We start from the raw sequence: 21,781 nt of genomic DNA on the forward strand, positions 1-21,781 counted from the left end.
GTTGGTTCCACTGATGGATTGCTTTGAACAGACATGGGCACAGCATTACCAGGTCAGCCCTCTTGTGCTTCATGTTTAGACCTTAACCATGACATGGAGATCTTTCCAGATAGGTGCCTAAGCTCCCAAAACTACATAATGAATGTCTTATGTTTGAGTTGCTTTTAGCAGGATTGCTATACGTGCTTTTAAGAGGTTACCATTGTACAGAAAAGCAATGACTCTTGTAACTCTTAGAGCTCAGGTTTTGATGCATATTTAAATATATTTTATTTTCAAATAGCATGACTATTTCACATTAATTCTTTAAGAAAAGTCTCTCAGCAGTTTCTGTATGGGCTTTTAGAGTGCTGCAGTTTTAATCTGGGGACCCTGGGCTGCATCAGCTCGTGTTGAAGCCACATTGAATACTTTGAAGTCTTTTTACATCTGTGCTCCATGGTTTTAAACATATGAAAGGGAGACAGTCGCCAGAGGAAAGCTAAGAAAATCCTGCTTCAGCATTCCATGTATGCTCTCTGTAGCACTGGGTATCAGCTCACCCAGAGGGGATGAACTCTGCTAAATGTAGAGTAGCTGTCTTGTCCTGTGGAACCTAATGGGGTTCTGTAACCTAGTCTTCAGGAACTTCACCTTGCCCAAGAATGGAGTTAGTGACATAGACTGGCAAAAGGAGATTCCATAGCTTGCATTCCAGATGATCACAGTGGAGAAAGAAAGTGCCTCTTAATGGTTATCCTCTGCCAAAGCAGGCAGAGGGGGTCTTGTTTCTGTTCAGCAATAAACTAAACTTCTAATGCTTTATATACCACCTATTGCTCTAAGGACTCTCCCAGCCTTATTGTCATTCTATCCCTGCCTTGCCAGCCAGTGCTGAAGAGATGCCCAGGTGCCACTGGGAACCAGGTTTTCTCCTCTTCTTAAAACATGCCAAAGAAATGATGAGCAGAGTGGCTTGTTTCAGAGCTGGGCTGAAACGTTACCTTTGTGCTAGTCTGGATCGAGTCAGACTCTGAAGATTTCCGATTTTTTGTTTTAAAGTTCATTTTTGAATAAATTTGTATTTGCCACAGTAGGTGTTTATATAAAACACAAAGATTTACTGACCGCTCTGTGCTCTGTTTCCTCACTATCCATCTGGCATCACAGCAAATTTGAGCTTGGAACCAATGGTGTGAAAGTTAATGGTGTTTTGGCATAGCTACCTCTTCCACATCTTCCTCAGACTCTGTCTTGATGCCTTTTTGTGGCCACTAGTTTGCTTCCTGTAACTTTATACCTTCCTCTGTGCCAGTTGGTTGAAAACCCAGAAAAAAATGGCCTTTTGAGGATTCCCTGAGCCTGTGATCATGTCCTAACCACCTCTGTTCTGCTGTTTGCACCAAGCAGAATGGCCCGTAAGCTCGTGAGTACTGCAGCTGGACCCGAGTTTTACGTAGCTCTGTAGCTTTGTGTTTGAGTGGGGAAAGCTCTGTTTTCCCAGAAGATGGAGCTCTCTGCCTTCAGTTTGCCTGGTACCTGCTTGGTTCTGTAGTATTTTAAACGATGTTGTTACAGCAGTGTGTGTGCTTACAGGGCAGAGTCTCTTCCAGCTGTAATGCTTCACATTTTCCCCCAGATGCCTACAAAATTGTTTGGGAAAATAAGGTAAAAAATCATTCATGACTGAGAGACAGAACATGGTCCAGCAGCAGTCGAAGCTTTAGCTTGAATTGTATTTAGGAGAAAAAGGCACCAGCGGTTTAACTTGTGATTTCATGATGGATGGAATGAAATGATGTTTCTGTAAAGTTTGTTAAGCACTGAATTATGTACAGATTTTTTCACACAGCTGCAAAGCCTCGTTGTTAATCTACCACTGCTTTGAAAAAGAATAAAACATTATAAAACATTTGGTTTCAGACAGTCACTTGAAGCAGATTATTTATGTTTAAAAGAATACTTTGCCGTATGTACGTGTGATGATAGTCTCTTACTATAACCTCATGTATCACTTCCTCACAACCAACTCAGGAGATGGCCATTCTTATGTGAATTACTAGGTTAGGAATGAATCATTTTGTTTCTGTTTTACAAGCTTTGTTCATTTACAGCCACAGATTCTCATTCACTCTCTTTGTGTTGTGTCCAAAGGATGGAAAATGCTACAGCAATGTGATACACCCCATTGTTGACTGATGGAGGATGAAGCTGGTACAGGACTTTTTAGTGGTATTTGAGGGTGGAATACATCATTGGAAATGGATGATTTTTTTAATAGCTTTGATTTATTTCCTCTTATTACAATCAGTGATTTCTCTACTTTTAGCAGCCTTCTCCTATCGCTGACTCATTAAGAGCAATGAGTCTTGGTTTTGCTAACGCAGCTGTGTATTTTCAATGTGCCTGTTTCCAGCCTGGGGGGATTCCCAATGGATATCACAAATGGGGAAAATGCACTTACTGTGTTCCAGCTGTGTGCTTTGGGTTGAGCTTGCAGTCTTAAACCGGCATTGCTTTATTCTGTTCTCTATTCATCATCCAGGGATAATTGCTTCGTTTCTGCCTGATTTATGTTGAAGTCCTTTGTTTTCTCCAATTAACCAATTCTTTCATGTCCAGCTATTTGAGCTCTTTCTCCGGATTTTAACTCTCTACAATATGGAGAGAATCATGATTGCTAGGCTGTGCTCCCTTGTAATAGCTTTTATAGTGCTCACACTAACCTCTAAAGCAACTGGATTCCTGAAGCAGCATAATTACCATCTCTGGAGGTGAAGTAGAGCTTGTTATTATGTCATGCTGTGCTAGCATTTGAGTGTGTTAACCTAACACTCCAGTAGGCTTTTAGAAATACCCTTCTTTAATGTACAGCAGTACGTTCCAGTGCTAAATAGCCTCACATTTTATGCTTAGCCACCTCTGCTTCCACTGTTCACACTCCCCATGCTCTCCCTTCACACACTGCTTAGATGTTGTCTTAAAGGAGTACCTAGTTGCACACCCTGTTTTGGAGCTGTGATACTTTCTATATGAAAAAGGGAACACAGCCACAATTAAGACTTGCTTTGCTTCTGCTAAAGCATCTCTGGAAGTTCAGGGTGGTGTTTGGTCCAGTTGGTCGGTCTGTCTGTCCTTTGCAATGTGTTGAATAGTTGCGTACTGTGATTATTAAAATGGGGCTTAATCAGGGAATGGCACAGAGGGCTGGGTAGGACGGAGAGGGAGGGAGCTGCACACGGGTTTTAACTGTGCATGTCTTTTGACCACTGCTGAGTTTGGTTCCTAAGTAAGAGAACCTATGCAATCATGATGTCTTGGATGGAATATTTAACTCTGGGTGGTTTTCAACCAGCTTTTCAGATGCATGGCTCTTAAATTTTGTAGCTATTCTGCAATAGCCACAGCTGCCTTCTATAGCAGGTTGGTATATCCGCAGAAGGATCTCTACTAAGGAGAAGGAAATTGGCCTAAGTCCTTCATTTTTTAAATTGAGCTGTATTGTTTCTTCCCCAAATTACTGTTGTGCTGAGAGTGACATCTTTGCAGCCACATTTGTTGGGAAAATTATTTCCTACACTGTTTATAACTATTCAAACCCTGCTATGTCATGCAGCTGAGGATAGGCCTTAAAGAACCTCAACACATGCACAAGAGAAATGTCACAGATGGGCAGTAGTGGATCCAAAAAACTACCACTTTCCTTCCTGTGGATGTGAAAAGGCAGAGACAGAAACAGTAATATGTGTCCATCCTCTCCCCCCCCCAACAATCTATATTCCCATTAGCGACCTGGATCCACTACTGAGAAGTAATGGGGATACCTTGTGGATCAATCTAAAAGCTGAAATGCAAAAGCATTCAGAAGATCTTAGTGCTCCTGAGTTGGTACTAGAAATTGCTGCTTATAACTTCCCACTGACGCAAGTTGCTGGTTTAGATGGGGCCTAGCACTTCAAGCGTTGCCTCAATCTGGTTTGAGCAAGGCTTGCCTGCAGTGTTTAGTGGTCATGGACAAGTTTCAGCAGACCCTTTTAGCACTGGCCTTGGAGTCCTGGATGCGTTTGTTCTGGAGCACAAGTGTTTGTTGGGATACTTCACTTGTTGTGTATTTCACTTTGCTTACATTGATCCATCCGAGGTAACTCATCACTTCTTGCATCTGTCTTACCAGCACATGGAACTTTGGTTTTTCCCCTTTTCTGTGTAAAATGCAAAGAATTTGCTTTTTTTTAATGTAGTACCTCATCCTGGGAAGTGCATGTCACAAACCAACTCCACCTTCACCTTCACCACCTGCCGCATTCTGCACCCCTCCGATGAGCTCACACGAGTCACACCAAGGTAAGGGTTGCCCATGATGGCAAAGCATTCAGCTCTATCGGTTTTCCCTCTAACCGAATGCCAAGTAACGGGATAAGCAAAAGCAGTAGGTGACTTACAACGCTCCCCAGCTTATTTCTCCTATTCTGTGTTACCTCAAAACCTGATTTTCTCAGAGGCATGTCTAATGGTTGACAAAGCTGAGCAACATAGCTTAACTTTTGTTGTCTCTAGTTAAAATATTGCAGGAGCAATAATTAAATTGGATTCCAATATCCAAACCAGACCCTTGATACCAAACTAGTTGTAGTCCTCATGTGTGAATGCTCAGAATGGGATGTCTCACCAAAAATAGGGGTGATTTTTTTTCCAAGGAGGTGAATCTAAATCTTTGGTGCAGAAGAAACAGGGGTGCTCAGGTAAAGAAAGGCAGGAAGTACGTGAGGAGAGGAAAAGGAAACATGCCTCAGTGAAAACTAGGCAGTTGTCTGCTTTGTTCCTTGGTGTTAATTGTTGGAAATGAGTTCACAGCAGCCAGACTGAGCTAATGAACTGGCTTAATAACAGCAGTCGGTGTGTATAGGCAGTACATGCCCACAGAAGGCAATTGGATAGCCTTATAGTTGAAGGTCTGAACCAGAGGGGTGAGTGAATTTCATACCTAAAGAGGGAACTTTCCTTTCTTAGCAAACCAGTATTTAAAGGCTGTTTTGTCTGTTCAGAAGGACAATGCCTCATTGCTTTCTCTGCCCCTTGCAGCTCCTGTGTAGGAGCATACCGTTGTGTGAGTCCCGATTCAGAGCTGCTGTGTGTAGACTTGTTTAGACATGAGATGGGCACTGACTGCCTAAGGGATGCATGAAAAGTAAGGGTATTACTCAGTATGAAAACCTGTGGGGTGGAAAGGACCTGAATGAGTCCATGTAACTTTTCTGCTTCCTTTTCTGGGCATAGTTAATCATGGCCTGTCTGGTTTGAGTTTATTCTTTTCTGTCTTCTCAACAGTGTCACTGAAGAGATCCTTTTAAATGGCTGTAGTTCTGGTTTAAGTTTCTTATTACTGTTGAACTGCTGTAGCTTATGGTCATAATAAACTCCTTGATTACGTTGGTTACTAAATCTACCAAAGGAGCCATACTGACAGCTAAATGCAGTGTATTTTCAGCTGCCTTAGTTACACCAAAGCTCATCATTCGTTCAGGAGGAAGAAGAGGGAAATAAAGAGCGTGATGTGTTTCAGCAGCCGTGTTTAAGGAGCTCCTCCTTACCAACTGTAAACGGTTCTTCACAGGTCATGTGAGGAGGACGAGGAAACTGCATTATGTCTCCTTATGCTGAGAGGAGGGATAGGGCACACACTATGATCCAGCGTGGCAGGGGGTGAGCAACACTGCCAGCCGCGTCTGTGTTGGCAGGGCCGTGTCCAAGGAATGCCAGTGTGTGTGGCACCAGCTAACCCAAAGAGGTTTGGTATTTGCCTACCTGGTTGCGTTTTAACCTAGCCCCTAACCGAGGTGATGCTCTAACCTGACTAGATTTCCTCTTGCCAGATGAGATGCTCATTTCTGTGTTTCTGTTCCCAGTTTAACTCTGAAACTGTCCCTGGGCTGAGCTGCTGGGGCCAGTTTGAGTCTTTCTGTGTCTGTGTCCAGGCTGCTCTGCAGAGTTGGTCAGTTTAATGGGGAGAATATTTCCCACTTAAAGTAATGCCAAAATGATCAAACAAACAATAAAGCAGCACTTGCATAACAACTGCTTTCTAGCAGGGATGTCTGGGGTTTTTAATTGCTCTGTAGTGTGTTCTGTGCTGACAAAGCAGTAGAACCACTAATCTGAATATCTGTGCAACTGAAATCTGGAGCTGGAAAGAAAGAAGCTGTTGGAGGTAATAAGCCATTGGAGTGCTGTAGTTTTAATCTTGTGGCTAGGACATCTTAGAAGCCTGATAATGAACAGCCTGTATCTGGGTTTCCAAAAAGTCTGTTCATGCAGAAAGTTTGCTTTCTCTTCCTTTTCCCTCCCTCATGCTTTTCAAGACTTCTGTACTTCTGTGCCTTCTCAGACTTTTTTACATTCCAGCTTACAGGGAGGAATAGATGGGATTCCTCTTGTTGAATCACAGCTGCAGGGTAAAAATCCTTTGGCAATTTCACTTGCTTATGGTAGAAGTTCCAGGTCATTGTTGAGATCGTGTTGGTCACATCTTGGTCCATGGAGAGAGACCTAACTTGGGGCTTCACAGCATCAGCTTGATATTTCCTTAATTAGGGAGTGCCTTATATACCATTAGGTGATGATCTAAGCTCATCAGAAAGCTCAGCTCAAAGCAGGGTGTCTAACCTCACAGAGTTCACTAATGTAAGCTGAATTGAGACTGCAAATCCCAGTCTCATTTGGCCATATGGACAAAAAGGAGGCGATTCATTCATTGGCCTGTGTCTTCTCTATACATGGAAATCCAGCCAGATTGTCTCCATGTGGCTATTTGATGCATTTCTTGGTACAGAAAACCCAGCTTTAAGTAGCATGTTATGGCTGAGCCCATGGCTCTGCTGAAAAGGGGAGATCCCATTCTTTCCCCTCTTCCTTCCCCTCGCAGCTGCTTGGTTTTCCTGCTCCTTTGCACTGGCTTTGGCTTTTGTCTGCCTCTTTGCTGAGTGTCTTCTGGTTGCTAACCTAGCGAGATGAGAGGGAAGGTTTCCTTCTTTGAGCAGTGGTGAGCTCTCATGTCAATGAATTGTCTGTTAGCACCAAGTGTTGCATTGTTCAAGAGCCTTTAAATGACGTTAAAGGGGACGAATCCATGCCTAGGAAATAAAACTGTGGAATTACATTTTTCATGTGTGTATATGTGGCAAAACCCATCATTTGAGCACGGTTGGAAAGGGGTTTTTAAAGGTGAATGGAACCCCTGGGATTCTCCCAAAGAGGCATGAGTTTGGAGTGTCGGGGATGTCCCACATGCCTTGTTTCTGGAATACCTGAGTGTGCCGCACCTTATTCAATGATGATGTACCTTGGACTTCCATAAATTGAGTGGGGATTATCCATAGGTAAACACGCTGTGGCTAATCTGATCTATTAGGAGCAAGGTTTTTAAGGATGGCACTGTAGTGCCAGAAACACTCAACCCTCAGCGTCCATGAGATCTCACACTTGGCATCAACTTGGGATGTCTTTGAGTCTGTGTTGAGTCAGATGGGCAGCTTCTGGAGAGAGGGTGATTGCAGAATGAATGCAATTTGGTATTCTTCAAGAAATCCCAACCCTTCATAACTATCAGTAGTGTGCTTAAGAAAACAAAATGCCCTAAGAGAGCACTAAGCATCAGTGTGTCATAGAATCATAGACTAGTTAGGGTTGGAAAGGACCTTAAGACCATCTAGTTCATGTCTGTCACTTGTTCTGAATGTGCAGTGTTGCCCATTCAATGCTTCCTTGTCCACTGCCTGTATGTAGTTTAGAAGAAAGAAGTGGAATTGGGGAACAAGTTAGCAATGTTTCAAACTATAGAAATGAATGTTTCACCAGATGAACAGTAGGGTGGCTCTTTGCATGCTTGGTTTGCTGCCGTCAGTTACCCGCTGGCCAACTGACAAAGAGCTCGAAGCTGTTTTTCTCATCACCTTTGAAGATAATTCACACCATTGTGCATCTCCATCCAAACTCAGGTCCTCCATCCCCTTACCCTTAAGTGAAAATGAATTCAACATAAGAAGGGTTTGACTTGACAGTGCCAACTTCAACAGTTTTCCTATGGATGCTTCTGTAGCATGTGTGTTCCCCTCCTCCCTTGCTGCTGTCTCTGCTATGACCCGGCAGCACTAAAGACTAGCAGCTCTGTGCTCAAAGTGACACCAGAAAGTAAATCTGTCTTGCTTATACCATTAGTCAAGTCCCCCCCGTATCCTTGTCTCAGGGAAGCAACTGGGAGTTGTGACAGCCAGTAGATCAGGAAGAAAAACTGAAGGTGTTGATCAGGAGCCTGTCACTTTGGTTATCAGAAGAAATGTGATGGTGGGTGCTGGGGAATGCATCGATCTCATGAGACAGGGTGGTGAAGCATGCAAAGTGCAGAGATGTGTTTTGTAAGAGATGATGCTTTTGCGCTTGTCATCACATTTCTGAGGAGCTGGGAACTGGCAGTCTTGTGCGCACCCTCAAAAGGGCTAAAAGACCCTGCTGGGAGTTAACAGTCTTGCTTGCAAAGTAGGCTTTAATTCCATGGTGGAGAGAGTAATTTGCCTGCTCCTTTGCTTTCAGCCTTAACCCAGCACCTACTCCAGCTGGTGGCAGCATTGGCAATTTGAAAGGCACCCCGGTGGCCACCCCCTGCACCCCGCGGCGCCTGAGCTTGGCCGAATCCTTCACTAACCTCCGGGAATCCACGACGACGATGAGCACGTCACTGGGGCTGGTGTGGCTCCTGAAGGAAAGGGGCATCTCGGCAGCAGTGTACAATCCACAGAGCTGGGACAGAGCCAGCAAGGGCACCCTCCTGAACACGTACATCCCTAAGATGGCCATCATTCCTTCCACTCCTCCAAACTCGCCTATGCAGACACCTTCTTCTTCCCCTCCATCTTTCGAGTTCAAGTGCACCAGCCCACCTTACGACAACTTCTTGGCTTCGAAGCCTGCTAGCTCAATCTTGAAGGAGGTGAGGAATAAAAAGAACATCAGGAACAGTGAGAGTCAGACTGACGTGTCTGTTTCCAACCTTAATCTCGTGGACAAAGTCAAGAGGTTTGGTATTGCCAAAGTTGTGAGTTCAGGGCAAACATCAGCTCCTCCTTTAACTGATGACCAGGGACCTCTTCTCTGTGGGGCACAAGGACCAGTGAGGGCCTTTGTTCCTGGAGGCCTGGCACCAGACGGTCTCCCATTGGGCTGCCCTGCCGTAACCAGTGCCATCGGGGGCATCCAGCTCAACACTGGCATCCGAAGGAATCGGAGCTTCCCCACCATGGTGGGTTCCAGCATGCAGATGAAAGGCCCAACATCTCTCACTTCGGGGATCCTCATGGGAACCAAGCTCCCGAAGCAAACTAGCTTACGGTGAAGGACTTTGTTTTTACAGCTTGTCTTTTTAAATACAAGTACTCTTGATTCTTTCTCCGACCTCCTTTTCCTCTCCCCACCACCCCTTCGTTGCCTCTGGAGTCTGACAAATCAACTTCGTGCCTAATGGGAGAACTGTGTAAACTTTGTATAAAATGTGTAAATATGTACCAGATGGGTTGTAACTAATGGGATTGTTTTACCGCTCAGTTGAGTGCAGAGGCTCTGTGTTATGACTGCTGTTATTAAAGGTAACTCACTAACCTTTGGAAAAGTTGTTTTTTTCTAAGGTGCACTGAAAGAAACCACAAAAGAATAAAACCAACCCTGAAGTAACTTGACAATACAACGTGAATCCTGTAGCTAGCCTAACTTGAGTCAGAGGTGCATGGGAAGCTGTTGAATGTGTTACGTGAGACCTCGCGGTACATCACTTGAAGCATGGGAGCATTTGTGCTTCGTTAAAGCAAAAAGCACTCGATTTAACATGGTAGTTTTAATTTTGCTTCTGTCAGTGAGTTACTGGAGTGCCTGCCTGTTATGCCTGAATGGATGGAACTGCATTTTTCTGTTCTGTCTTCTCTCCTCCCCAAGGTGATAAACTTGAAGCAATGCTGTGTCGAGGTCCACAGGCCTTCTGGTACCTGCAGTATCAACATATTCCTGTTCCTTGTGGCACACACACATGCTCTGTGTGACTTCTCTTTCGGTTTTTGTTCTGTTTTTCAATGCTGCACTGGATTGTGGAGGGGAAAATGCTTTGCTGCGTGGTGCTGCCTCTGAAACACGCTTTGTCAGTGCCCCCAGAGAGAACAGCTTTCACCACCGGGGAGGTAAATGTGGCAATGACTTCCTACAAGTCAAAGCTAGGGAACAGATTGACAGAGGCATGTTGCAGAACATGTAGCAAAGCCAGTGTTAGAACAAGGTGTGTCCTTGAAACCTTGGCAAAGAACCACAAAACCCATTTAGCGATGGAATGGTACTAGCTGGGAAGAGCAGCTCGCAGTTGCCCACTGGTCTCTAGGGTGAGAGTATTCCCCACCTATTACCCGTTTTGGTACCTTAGCAGAGGTATAAGGGTGGGAAGCACTTTATTTCGTGATCTTTTAAACTGAAAAAATACCTCCCAATACCAAACCTATAACCCCCCTGCTTTATCAGAAGGGAAACAGAAGGCCTCCTGACAGCCTTTAGTTACACCCCAAGCAATCCTTGCTTCTATTGTGAGTTTCTTCTCTGTTTCTCCCAAAGTTCTGCTTGGAGAGAGAACTGGAATATCCTGAAACTGAATGGGCCGGAAAGAGCTTGTTTCTAGAGCATTTGCTCAGAAGGGAGATGGAGAGGAGTGAAGGGAGAGGGTTTAACATCCACTTTCTTTTCCTTGCGTTTCCTGTGGCATCTACACCAAGCTCCCTGTTTGTTCCCGTTATCCCACTACACGTACTTGCCGTGAATTACTGTTTGTACCAGACTGTTACTAAATCATTAGCACTGATCACGTCTTGTATAAATGGAACTGTCTTTCAGTCTCTGTGGTGAGAGGTAGGTGGGTGGGTTTGGTCTCTTCTCTGAATGAAGTAGTTACTGCAGTAGTGCTATGGACACTAAGGGTGTGTTTGGGAAAGGAGAAACACATGGGGCAGTTTCTGCATGTGTTTGAAGACTTCTATTTATTCTATGAACTTACAATGTTTCAGTAAAATGTCATCAGCTCTCTCTGCTGTTGTATGTGTGCACTTATTGCAAGTGAATTTAAGTAGCTTTTTATTTGAATGTATCTTAAACCAGTAGATAGAATAACAGTTGATTCTGGAAAAACAAAACGTGGACTTCATGGACCATTTTCTATACCCAGAGGGAGAAAGCAATACCATATGAGAACGTAGAGTGTCGAAGTTAATCATGCAATAGGGCAGTATTATATAGCCTTTAAACAAGGAGTCGTGGCTCTCCACCCGCCGCAGAAAGCAATTGTAACACATCAGAAAGATGAAATCTCAGTTTTTCTTCACTAATAATCAATAAAATAACAGAAAAAGCTGCATCATTTTGTATTGTTCATCTCTTGTCCTGTTCTTTTAAGGTGATAAATCCTCAACCTGGATCCCTTGTTTTCATCTCGGTGTCAAAGCAAGATAAGAGGCCATCGGCAGGTTTAGTTTTTAAATGCTTAGTCACAGAAGTGGTTGGAAAGTTTGGAGGTTTTAAGGTTGCTGGCACCGGTGAAACTGCTTGAAATGAAGAATACAGACCTCAATGTGCTGATTTTCATTGGAGTTCCAAGAAAGCAGGTTTGAATGTTGGGTGGTTTGGGTATTTGGAGCAGGAGAGGGGTTTGAATTCTCCTGCCTAATACGATGCAAAGCGTGTAATGAACGTGAAAGGATGGAGTAAGGAGGAAAGATCCTGTGTTTTCCAGCAGAGCAAGATGTGAGGTGTGCTGTGAGCCAGCACCCTCCTTCCCGAGGGAGGAAAAAGCCCACTGCTGAGATGCAGTAAAGGTAATGAGAAACTCCAGAACCCCTGCAGATGGTGAGAGCAAAGGAGTGATAAAAGAGCTCCCTGAAGGAGGGGGTGGTCAGGCAGTAATTCAAGGGAAGATTAGACAGCCTCATAGGTTAGAGACGGATGTGTGCGAGCTTGAGAGGGAAATAACAGAACCCCAGACTGGTTTGGGCTGGAAAGGACCTTAACATCATCCAGTTCCAACCCCTGCCACGGGCAGGGACACCTCACACCAGACCAGGTTGCTCCAAGCCCCTGTGTCCAACCTGGCCTTGAACACTGCCAGCGATGGGGCAGCCACAGCTTCTCTGGGCACCCTGTGCCAGCGCCTCAGCACCCTCACAGGGAAGAGCTTCTGCCTTAGATCTAACCTGAATTTCCCCTGTTTCAGTTTGAACCCATCACCCCTTGTCCTATCGCTAGTCCCTGATGAAGAGTCCCTCTCCACCATCCGTTTATATCATCTGTTGGCTACTGAGGGGCAACTGGAGAGCAGTGATGCCCAAATACATTTCTGGAGGGTTTGCGTTAGCATAATGCAATGCCAAACCACAGGAAGGTTGATACCAGTGAGGACAGAGCCCCAGCGTCCTTGCCCACCCGGCTCCGAGCCTGGGGGAGGCTCGTGTGGTCACGAAGTTGATGCTGAACAGGCAGGGTCCAGGCAGGACCAGCACAGTGCATCCAGCTCTCTGCTGCCACGTGCAGGAAGAAGGGGAGCCTAGACGATTCCTAATTAAACTGGAGAGTTTCTCCATCATAGGGTCTGCTTTGTGTGTATCTTATTGCAGTAAAACTCAATACCCCGAAGTATTAAGAGTGAAGCATTTTAAGGAAGATATTTTCTCCTGTTACAGCTAAAAATTATTAAAAAAACATTAATTCACACCAGATAAGGCCTTTTTTAACAGGCTTATGTGTTCCATCTGGATATTACAGCACACAAAGCTGCTTGTGGCCTCATATGGTCCCTTCCTGGGCCTTTGGGGGTGAGGATGCAGCCCCCAAGTCCAGCTCCTGAGTCCCTTCAGCTGTCACCTTGGTCAGAAGCTTATAGATAGCGCCATCAGAGGACAGGTAACAGTGGTCTGTGAGCCAGGAAAGGCCACAGCAATGAACGTGCAGCAGGAAACGGGAAGGTGAAATTCCTTGCTCTCAGCCAGGAAGGTTTGGAAGGCGGTTGTAGGAGCGATGGAAATCAAGCGGTGTGATGCGGGGCTCTGTGCCAGCCTGGGTGCTGGGGAGCCCTGCACAAACCCACCCCCTGCAGCAGCTTCTAGAGGGTGTTTGGTGTAGGAATGCTTTCAAACCATAGACTCAACCAGGCTGGAAAAGACCTTTCAAGATGATCCAGCCCATCCAGTGTGTGAATCATTCAAGTGTGAGGTGTCCCGGACCATGGCAGGGGGTTGGAACTGGGTGATCTTAAGGTCCTTTCTAACCCTAACCATTCCATGATTCTATGAAATTACTGATGTTGACAAAGCAAGCCACAGGGAAACAAAGAGGGAGTAAGTACAGCTCACTGGGATCAAGGGAAATCAAAGCTGAGTGAGGCTGAGCGCCTCAAGGTACAAAGGAGCAGCTGGAGATGGTGCAGGGGTAGGAGGTCTGCTGGGGTGCAGGATGTTCTCTATGGGATGCTTCTCCCTAGAGATTTCAGTGCATTTTGGAGGAAACACCCCATATGCTGCTATGTGGAGAGTGTCTTTTTCCTCTTTCAGGACAGCAAATGCTGCCATAGGGTAACCAAGACTGCATGAGCGAGCGTCTGAAAACAGCTGATGTATTTAATGCGCTTGGATGACTTGAAAGCAGATCAGAACTACTGCATATACAAACCTTAGAAGGCCAAATGGCTGGTGAATTGGTGCCTCTGCTCTGAAATGCTCCTCCATCCTTGCAATGTCCCAGTGTCTCAGAAACTGCACTGGATGCATCTTCACCATCCTACAGCAAGGAACACGGTCATCCGCTCTGAAGGATGGGTTGGAGGGAAGGGTAAGTTGCTGAGGACTGTGTGTCCAAGCGTGGGCTGTGGGCACATAGGATGTTCTTTGGAGAGCCAAAACTGGTATTTCAGCCTTTTGAGGGTCACCCCCCTTCCTTTAGCACCCCAAGCACCGCACCATCACGCTGAGGTTTAACAGTTGCTCCCAGCTTCCTGAGCACATCTGTTGGCCGCTCTCCACATCAGAGTGAAGTCAGTAAGACGTGCCCTGCCTTCCTTTGGCACTGGCAGGATCTGCTGCCTGTAGCTTGTATCCGCATTGAAGAATCAGCATTGTTCAGCTGTGCAATGGCATCTCGCTGGGTGCTGCCCAGACTGCTTTAATTCAGTTGAAAAGCCAGTTGAGGCCACAGAATAGCAACCAGAATCATTCAGGAAGTTATTGGTGTTCAGTGATGCCCTGGGCTGTAATGTGGGCAGTGGGCTTTCATGTGAGCATGGCATGAACTCCAGAAGCTGAGTTTGTGTCTAAAAGATGGTAGAGATTTTTGTCCTGCTGAAACAGGCTTCAAGCTGTGCTGAATCCCATTGCTGTTCAGTTGGTGCAGGCACTTAGCAATGATTAAAGCTTGAACAAGGCCACGGACACTTTTATTTTCTTTGAGAGAATTTCCGTGAGCCCAGGGGATATAAATCAAAGACACTGAAAAGCCTTTCACTGCTCTGAGACGTTGTAATGCTCACATTTTGTCTGCAAATTCCTCCGCTCAGGCCGAGGAGAGGGACCTCCTGGTTTGCACTGGGGCTTGCTGAAACGCACAGGGCTGGGATGCAGCTGGGAACACCTGGCTCTTATGAGGAGGGATTGCAGGAGCTGGACCTGATTTAGTCTAGAGAAGAGCAGAGTGAGAGGGGATCCCATCAATGCAGATCAGTATCTCAAAGGTGGGTGCCAGGAGGATGGTGCCAGACTCTTCCCAGTGATGCCCAGGGACAGGACAAGGAGCAATGGCCATAAACTAACACACAACAAGTTCCACCTCAGCATGAGGAAGAACTTCTTTACACTGAGGGTGTCAGAGCACTGAACAGGCTGCACAGGAGGGTTGTGGAGTCTCCCTCTCTGGAGACATTCAAACCCTCCTTGACATGTTCCTGTGTGACCTCCTCTGGGTGGCCCTGCCTTGGCAGGGGGTCGGACTGTGTCCAACTGAGGTCACTTCCAGCCCGGATGGTTCTGTGACTGTGATCCTGTGTCCCAGCCCCCGTCAGGATGAAGCCCCACGTGTCGAGGATGAAGGATCCACATGCATTCCAGGGCAGACGAGACTGTTCCGAGCCCAGGCGCACCCCTTACACACTGCCCCAGCAACCAGGGAATGCTGCCCATTCCTGGGGCATGGATGGCCCTCACTCCTGGGGGAGCTCCCATGAGGAGCACGGTCCCAGTCACGGGCTCTTCCCTGCTAGCTCAGTGGGGTTTGCAGTGAGCTGCTCCCTCTGCCCAGGGCAGGGCTGCAGTCACCGTCCCTGCAAGTGTTCACACAGCGTGGAGACGAGGCCTCAGTGCCATGGGTTAGTGGTGGCCTTGGAGTGCTGGGGAACGGTTGGACTGGGTGAGCTGAAAGGGCTTTTCCAATCAAGTTGATCCTGTGATTCCTTGCTCCCACACTGGTGGGCCACAGCTAACTGAGGCTTTCCCCGTGGTACCCAGGAGCGACCTGTTTCCATTTAGGACACTGTGACTAGATGCTTTGCTACCTTCTCCCCTCAGGGTCACCTTCTGCTCTGTTCAGGGACCTGTCCTCACCCTGTCCCCACTGAAGGCTTGGCTCACCACCCAGCAGGGAACACTCTTTATTCCACACACACACTGTCCACAGGACTCTCACACTTAGCTCCCAATATAAAATAACTAAGCTAGGAAGGTGGAAGACGTTGGTGTCATTCATAGAATCACAGACTGGTTTGGGTTGGAAAGGACCTTAAGCTCATCCAGTTCCAACCCCCTGCCATGGGCAGGGACACCTCACACTCAACCATGCCACCCAAGGCTCCGTCCAACCCTCCTTTTCCTCTTGGCACTGCTGTGTCTACTCACTAGGAACCTCTGGGGTTGCTGTGTGACTTACAAGTGGGGTCACCGGCCCTACCTGGCACCATTGTGTTTCTATTTGGACAAGTTGCCCTCAGTTCACAGCTATCGGGGCTGACACAAGACTTCTCTGGAAAGCAGCTCGTTTGTCTGAACGAAGGCATTTTCCTGCCTTTCCTCATAGGAAGACGTCCAGCAACGTGCAGCGACAGGACAAGAGGGGGTAAGTTGAAATCATTTTAATACAATACCAATGTATGAGAAACCACAGAAGAAAGAACCCATTTTGTGGAAAATTCTGCATCTGCGTGTATTGCATTGTGGAGTCTCACAGAGGGGTTCACACCGAACGCATGGCACAGTTTAAAACACGGATTGTGGAGAGGACAGGAAATGGATCTTTCTCTTTCTGTACAGACATGGGAATGAGATTTTTTCCTCTTCCTGTCGCTACAGTTTGCTGGTCTCTAGGAAGAGTACTCGTATTCCTCAGCGCTGCGGCGTCCAAAATCCATCCAGCCCATGTAGTCTCTGTCATTTATCCTGTGTGTAGGATCAATGGTCTGTACCCTGTTTCCCATCACTGAGAGCCTTCCAGTGGGACCTAAAGGAAAAGCATTGGGAGAGCAGAGAGTAAGTGGACACGTTTTACACGTTCATCCGTGTTCAGCTCTGTTTTGTACTCGTGAGCTGACGTCTGCAGGAGTTGAAACCATTCAACTCAACACTGGCCATGTAACACCGCTGTCGTGTCATAGGGCAAAGCATCAGAGAAACGTTATGGGAAACGTCCTGAAAATGGCTTGAGGTTTTCTTTATTGTAAACCAAACAGACCATTTTCTCCCTCCTGCTGCAGGAACATCCTGCTCCTGGCTGCCAGGAGGGAGTATGTGTAAGCAAAACACATGTGAGATGTGAGTTAGAGGCAGAGTAAGAAACTTCTGTCATAGCAGAGGTTGTCTTTATAACGGATGCACAAAGAGTCACCCTTCTGATTCTTTTCTTTCTGGCTTCACTTCCCATCCTTTGCAAGTTAAGATGAAAAATAGAGGATATCTAATAGAACAACACAGAGAATTCTGTCAGTGTATAGTCTGCCACAGAAGAGCGATTCTTGGGGACAAGATCTCCCTTTTCCCTTCCTATTTCAACAGAGAAAGTCCAAACCCTTCCTCACTCTTCCTGTAAGACCATACCCTTGTGTGCTGGTACTGGGAGAGCTGCTCTAGATGCAAAACAACTCTGCTTGAGGGCAGACTCAGGGCTCCACCATAGCCCCGTGTTGCTTAAAGAGGCATAAGTAGAGGAGCTCCTACAGTGTAAGTTCAGTACCAAGTGGGGCAGAGTTATGAATCCCAGGGTTTGTGGAGAAGGAGGAACAGTCTTGAAATGGAGAAAGCCATGTCTGGAATTTATAGCTAGGGATATCTGCTTCTGGATTTATGCAGTGAGGAAGGAACAGATCCAATGTATTAGCATTAAGCTCAGGCTGAGGCTTGAGGAATACCTGAACTGATCAAAAAGGAAAAGAAGCCCAAATCAACCCCCACAAATCCAACTCTACACAATTGCCTTGCTTATGGTTTCTTGTGCTTTGAAGGAGCCCTTGGTGACCCTGGGCTTCTCTATTTGAAGGATTCCCTCACATAATGATATTTAATGACCACGATCCATTAAAGCCAAACCCAGCTGCATTGTTTTGTTAGTGGTTGCAGAGGGATAGGAGACTTTCCGTGCCAGATCCACACTGAAAGCCTGAAGATGAAATGAATTGAAAACTAGAGATCACAAGCAGTAAAATTAACAGCACCTTAACTACCTGTCCTCAAACCACCAGACACATCCTGTGGATGCTGCAGAACCAATGCACAGCAAATGCAGTCCAAACTGCAGCAGCTTGGTTCTGAGGCTGCCATCTAGCCCTAACCTCTTGAGAGCATTTAACTCCCTCAATTGGGAATACTGTCCAAAATCAGCTTTTCTATTCATCACAAGGCAAAAGCCATCAGTGGGGACTGCTAACGCTAGGAAATGCCCAGACTCTTTCCTCCTAGATGAAATTTCCGAGTGAGTATTGCAGTTTAGGCAGGTTAAAAGTGACAAATGGAGTAGGTGGGAGTGTTCTACAGAAGTTTTCTAGGAAGAAGTACTTCCCAGACCCTTTGTGTTACATGAGAACGTAAGGGTTTGGTGGGAACACTCTGTGTATTGTTCATTTATAAACTCAGTAAATGCTGGTATAAACCAGTAAATAAATACATAAATACATATATTTCCTGTGAATATTCTCTTCTATAACTAGCAGCTACACCTACAACCCAGGGTCCAACTAGCCTAGTCATGTCACAAGAACCCCCTAACAGTCACTTTGTAATCAGATTTGTCGATTTACATCTATGCAGGAGCTCTCCCTTAACAAAAAGAAGTCTTAAATCCAAAGTGGGTTCTTTTCACTTCATGTTAAGCTATTTGGAAACGCAGCCAGCTATCCAAGAGGATAGAATGGCTACATATATTAGAATAAGGAGTTTTGTTTCCATGTAGATGGGTGACAATGATTACAGCAGGGAAAGGTAATGAGGATTCTGCTTTGCAGACTCCTGCAGTAGCATCCTTATTCGGTAACAGCTGTTACTGAATCATGGAATTTTGCATCTAAATTCTCTTTCCATTAGATTATGGACTGCTACAAGAAGTTCCTTAATGGATATTGTGCAAATATTGGTATTGTGAGATAAAGTCTCTCAGACGATGTTAAAAGTGTTCTTTTTCTGTTGTTTCTGACTTGGCCCCATTCCGTGTACGCAGATGAACGTGTATGGCTGCACATGCAATGCATAAAAATGCATCCTGCATCTCTTAACTGCAGACCTCCACCAAAAATCAGAGCAGGATTTTGCCTGGCACAGAGGGGAGGATGAAAGGATGTGCCTAAGGTTGTGTGCTGAGGCAGGAGAGGAGACAGCTCTTACTTTTATAAAGCAAATGTTATCCTAAGCACAGTCTGGGGCTGAGAGTGAATTCATCTCTCAATGTCTCGATGCCGAGGTAATCCTATAAATGCAGTGCCATGGAGGGTTTTAAGTCGAGATTGTGTTCCCAGGCTGCCCAAGACCAACAACCTGTCAGGAACTGACGTGTTTTAAAGCAAATGTGGGTTTTCTTATCACTGCTTTTAGTTATTGTGTTGATAAATGTGAATTCGGATCTCTCAAAAGCTTTAACACTTTTGTAACTTCCTTTGGGAACAAACACACGGAACCCCCATTAGTCAGATTTCCCTGGAACAGGTATTTTTGACTGAGGTGAGGTTAGCCATTTGATAGGTATTTATCCTCAGAGAAGTGTTCCTGCTCTTCTGGCTTAAAACAAAACGGGAAGGAGGAGGTTAACCAAATGAAGAAGCTCGAAGGAAAGGCAATCACTGTATGTTATCTGAGATGCCACATGCTCAAAATGCCACCGTAATTCTAAGGCTGTGAAAAGAGTAAGCTAAAAATAAAAGCTGACCTGTCAGGTAGGTTACATTTCCTTCAGTTACCTGTACACAGCTCTAAGGCAGTGCCTGTCATGCACATCATTTCTGGGGAGTAGCTTTGCAGTAAATAAGAGAGTGCTCTTTACATCAGGAACAGCTGGGCAAAACCCTACATCCTCTCTTCTCTAGGAATCAATGCTAGATGGTGACAGTGTTATCCTAGCATGTGGGTATCCCTGCAGGGAGTTCCATTGACACAGAAGGAGCACAGTAAGGAGGAGATAACCAGTACCTTTTCTGGCTTGCTGGAGATACTTGGCCAACAAAGCACCGATGTTGGCTCTTTGGTCAATGCTCCCATCCAGCCTGGGCACGGGTTTCTGTGGGCCAGCAGCAGATGAGGGAGCGCGGACGTGCCGGTGATGCTCTGTCAAGCTCTGCTCAAGCTCAGCAGCCAGGGGATTCCCATTGTGTGAGCCCAGGGTTTGCTGTCCAAAAGAGCTCGCTGAGAGCACAGCAAGGAACACGCAGATGCATATACCACTGTACATTGCTGGAGGGAAAAGGAATGATAGGCTCTTAGAACGACCAGATTTACTGTGTTGTATGTTGTCCTTACCCCCACATTCCACTGGGTGTAGTGCTTTCTGAGCAAACTAGGGCTCTGTTGGGGTTTTTTGAATGCAGGTGACTGGGGCATCTGTCTTAAGCTGGAAAACATGGGAATAGTTAAATAGTTAAATATCCCTTGATAAGAGGAAGATATACACTGAAGGAACAAAATTAGTCCACCGTAGCATGTGCTTCCTCATCTACTCAATTCTTATTTCCTTTTTTGAGGCTGTATTTCCTTAAAAACTAAGGGAGATGAACCCAGCTCTGTGAAAATAAAGAATATCTCAGTATTCAAATATTTCAGTGTTTTGCTGTTGTACGAAAAATTGCTGTTATAACAATGCTCAGTTTTGATGAGTTCTGTGAAGACCCTTTATTCTATCAACCTTCAAGAGGTTTCTTCTCATCCATAACACACAGAAAGGAAAAACAAACCCTTGTCCAAAGGAAAGAAACCCCAAAATCTAATGGTCCCCCAGGGATTTGATCTAATAGCTGAGGTGGTAAAGGCTGTTAAAAGCTGTATGAAATAATGAAAAAAAAAATATAAAATATATATAAAACTGCATGAAGTAATGTATCAAAGATTCTTACAAGAACCTTCAACAAAAAAAAAAAGAGAATTTAAATGCAACCATATTTTTTATTGTTTCCTTAAACAAGTACTAGAGAAAATGATGTTGCTTTGCTGGATTATTTGATCATATAAGCTGAAATAGTATTTTTCAGGAGATGGAGAAATTACTCTCATTTATTAGGAGAAAAAAGCTACCTAATACTAAATGCTATAGGGGTAATTCCCGTTTAGAAATACACAGGAATTAGCTATATTAGAATCTCTGAATCATTTACGTTTCTGACCAGCCTACTGAACATAACCTCTTAATTTTAAAAGAGGAGAAAACCTAAGTTGAGTTGCCCACCACTTAGACTGGATTGAAAACACTTGTGGCGCATAAAATATTGGGGGTTTTAGTATCGTTAGGAGAGGAATGAAAGCTGTCAGCAGGTCACTCCAGCAGGGTTAACGGTGATGTACCCTTATAGGTACTTATGAACCTAAGGTGCGTTGCATCCTTTTCACGGGGATATCTTTTTAACCGCCCCGATTCCTGTATTTTTTATATATATATGTGTATATATGTATATATATATATACACACAAATCGTACGGAGTCCAAACACAGCATCTCCCTCCTCGCCTCCCTCCAGCGACCGGCCGGGACCGTCTCCGCTGGGCAGCGGCCGCAGCTCCTCCACCAGACGGCGGGATGCCCGCAGAGCCGGTAAGCGCCGGACCCCCCCCGTGTTTCACCGCTGCCCCCCATACCCCAGCAGGGACGCATCCCGCGGGCTGCGCGGTGCTCCCTACCTTTCCGCTGCGCTCTCCCGAGGTCGGACCTGAGCAGGGAGGGACGGAGAGAACGAGTCCCGTTTGTGCCCAGACGGGGAAGTTGGGGGGTGGCTCAGCCCCGGCCCCTTAAATAGCCGCGACGGTGTTTGCACAGCTCTGACGCAGCCGGGGCCGCCCCCCCCCCGCCTCGGTCCGTGTGGCTGTGGCTGTGGCTGTGCCCCCCGACGGGCGGTCTCTGCTCGCACGGCAGGGTGGTTTGACGCTTTTAACCCGGTTCTTTCTCACCGACCCCCCGAGCTACAGGTTCCCCCCGAACCCACCGGTGGGCTCCGTGCCGAGTTCGCACCCTAGTTCTTGTTTGAGGATACAACCCCGAGGCCAGCGAGCCGCGCAGCCCGCGGCGCCTTCCTTCCCCG

The 21,781-nt window shown here is 46.0% G+C and overlaps 2 protein-coding genes across 8 annotated transcripts in view; one reads left to right on the forward strand and one right to left on the reverse strand.

Moving 5' to 3' along the window:
• Nucleotides 1-9,689, forward strand: part of TRAK1 (trafficking kinesin protein 1) — a 128,487-nt gene extending 118,798 nt beyond the window's left edge. For 6 of the 7 annotated variants that reach the window (XM_062617184.1, XM_062617182.1, XM_062617186.1 and 3 more), the window contains 2 exons: nt 4,221-4,323; nt 8,566-9,689. In XM_062617184.1, coding sequence (XP_062473168.1) covers nt 4,221-4,323; nt 8,566-9,364 — 902 coding nt within the window. In that variant the 3' untranslated portion in view covers nt 9,365-9,689. Of the gene's footprint in view, nt 1-4,220; nt 4,324-5,593; nt 6,255-8,565 lie in introns of those variants that run through there. The other variant, XM_062617189.1, reaches the window with a different exon arrangement.
• Nucleotides 9,690-16,141: 6,452 nt separating this feature from the next.
• On the reverse strand, nt 16,142-21,490 carry CCK (cholecystokinin). The gene is made up of 3 exons (XM_062617207.1): nt 21,384-21,490; nt 19,689-19,949; nt 16,142-16,521 (listed from the first exon to the last, which is right to left on the reverse strand). The coding sequence occupies exons 2-3, from the start codon at nt 19,945-19,947 to the stop codon at nt 16,385-16,387; spliced, it is 396 nt and encodes a 131-aa protein (XP_062473191.1). The 5' UTR covers nt 19,948-19,949; nt 21,384-21,490; the 3' UTR covers nt 16,142-16,384.
• Between the last annotated feature and the right edge of the window lie 291 nt (nt 21,491-21,781).

Source organism: Pezoporus occidentalis, unplaced genomic scaffold (genome assembly GCF_034315485.1).
Source record: "Pezoporus occidentalis ecotype Australia unplaced genomic scaffold, CSIRO_AGI_Poc_V1 ctg193, whole genome shotgun sequence".
Classification (NCBI taxonomy): Eukaryota; Metazoa; Chordata; class Aves; order Psittaciformes; family Psittacidae; genus Pezoporus; species Pezoporus occidentalis.

Bases quoted from the DNA above. Each gene is read 5' to 3' on its own strand.
- CCK (XM_062617207.1), bottom strand. From the start codon at position 19,947: ATGTACAGTGGTATATGCATCTGCGTGTTCCTTGCTGTGCTCTCAGCG. The intron at 16,522-19,688 runs GTACTGGTTATC...CTTTTCCTTTAG, and splicing joins TCTCCAGCAAGCCAGAAAAG to GTCCCACTGGAAGGCTCTCA.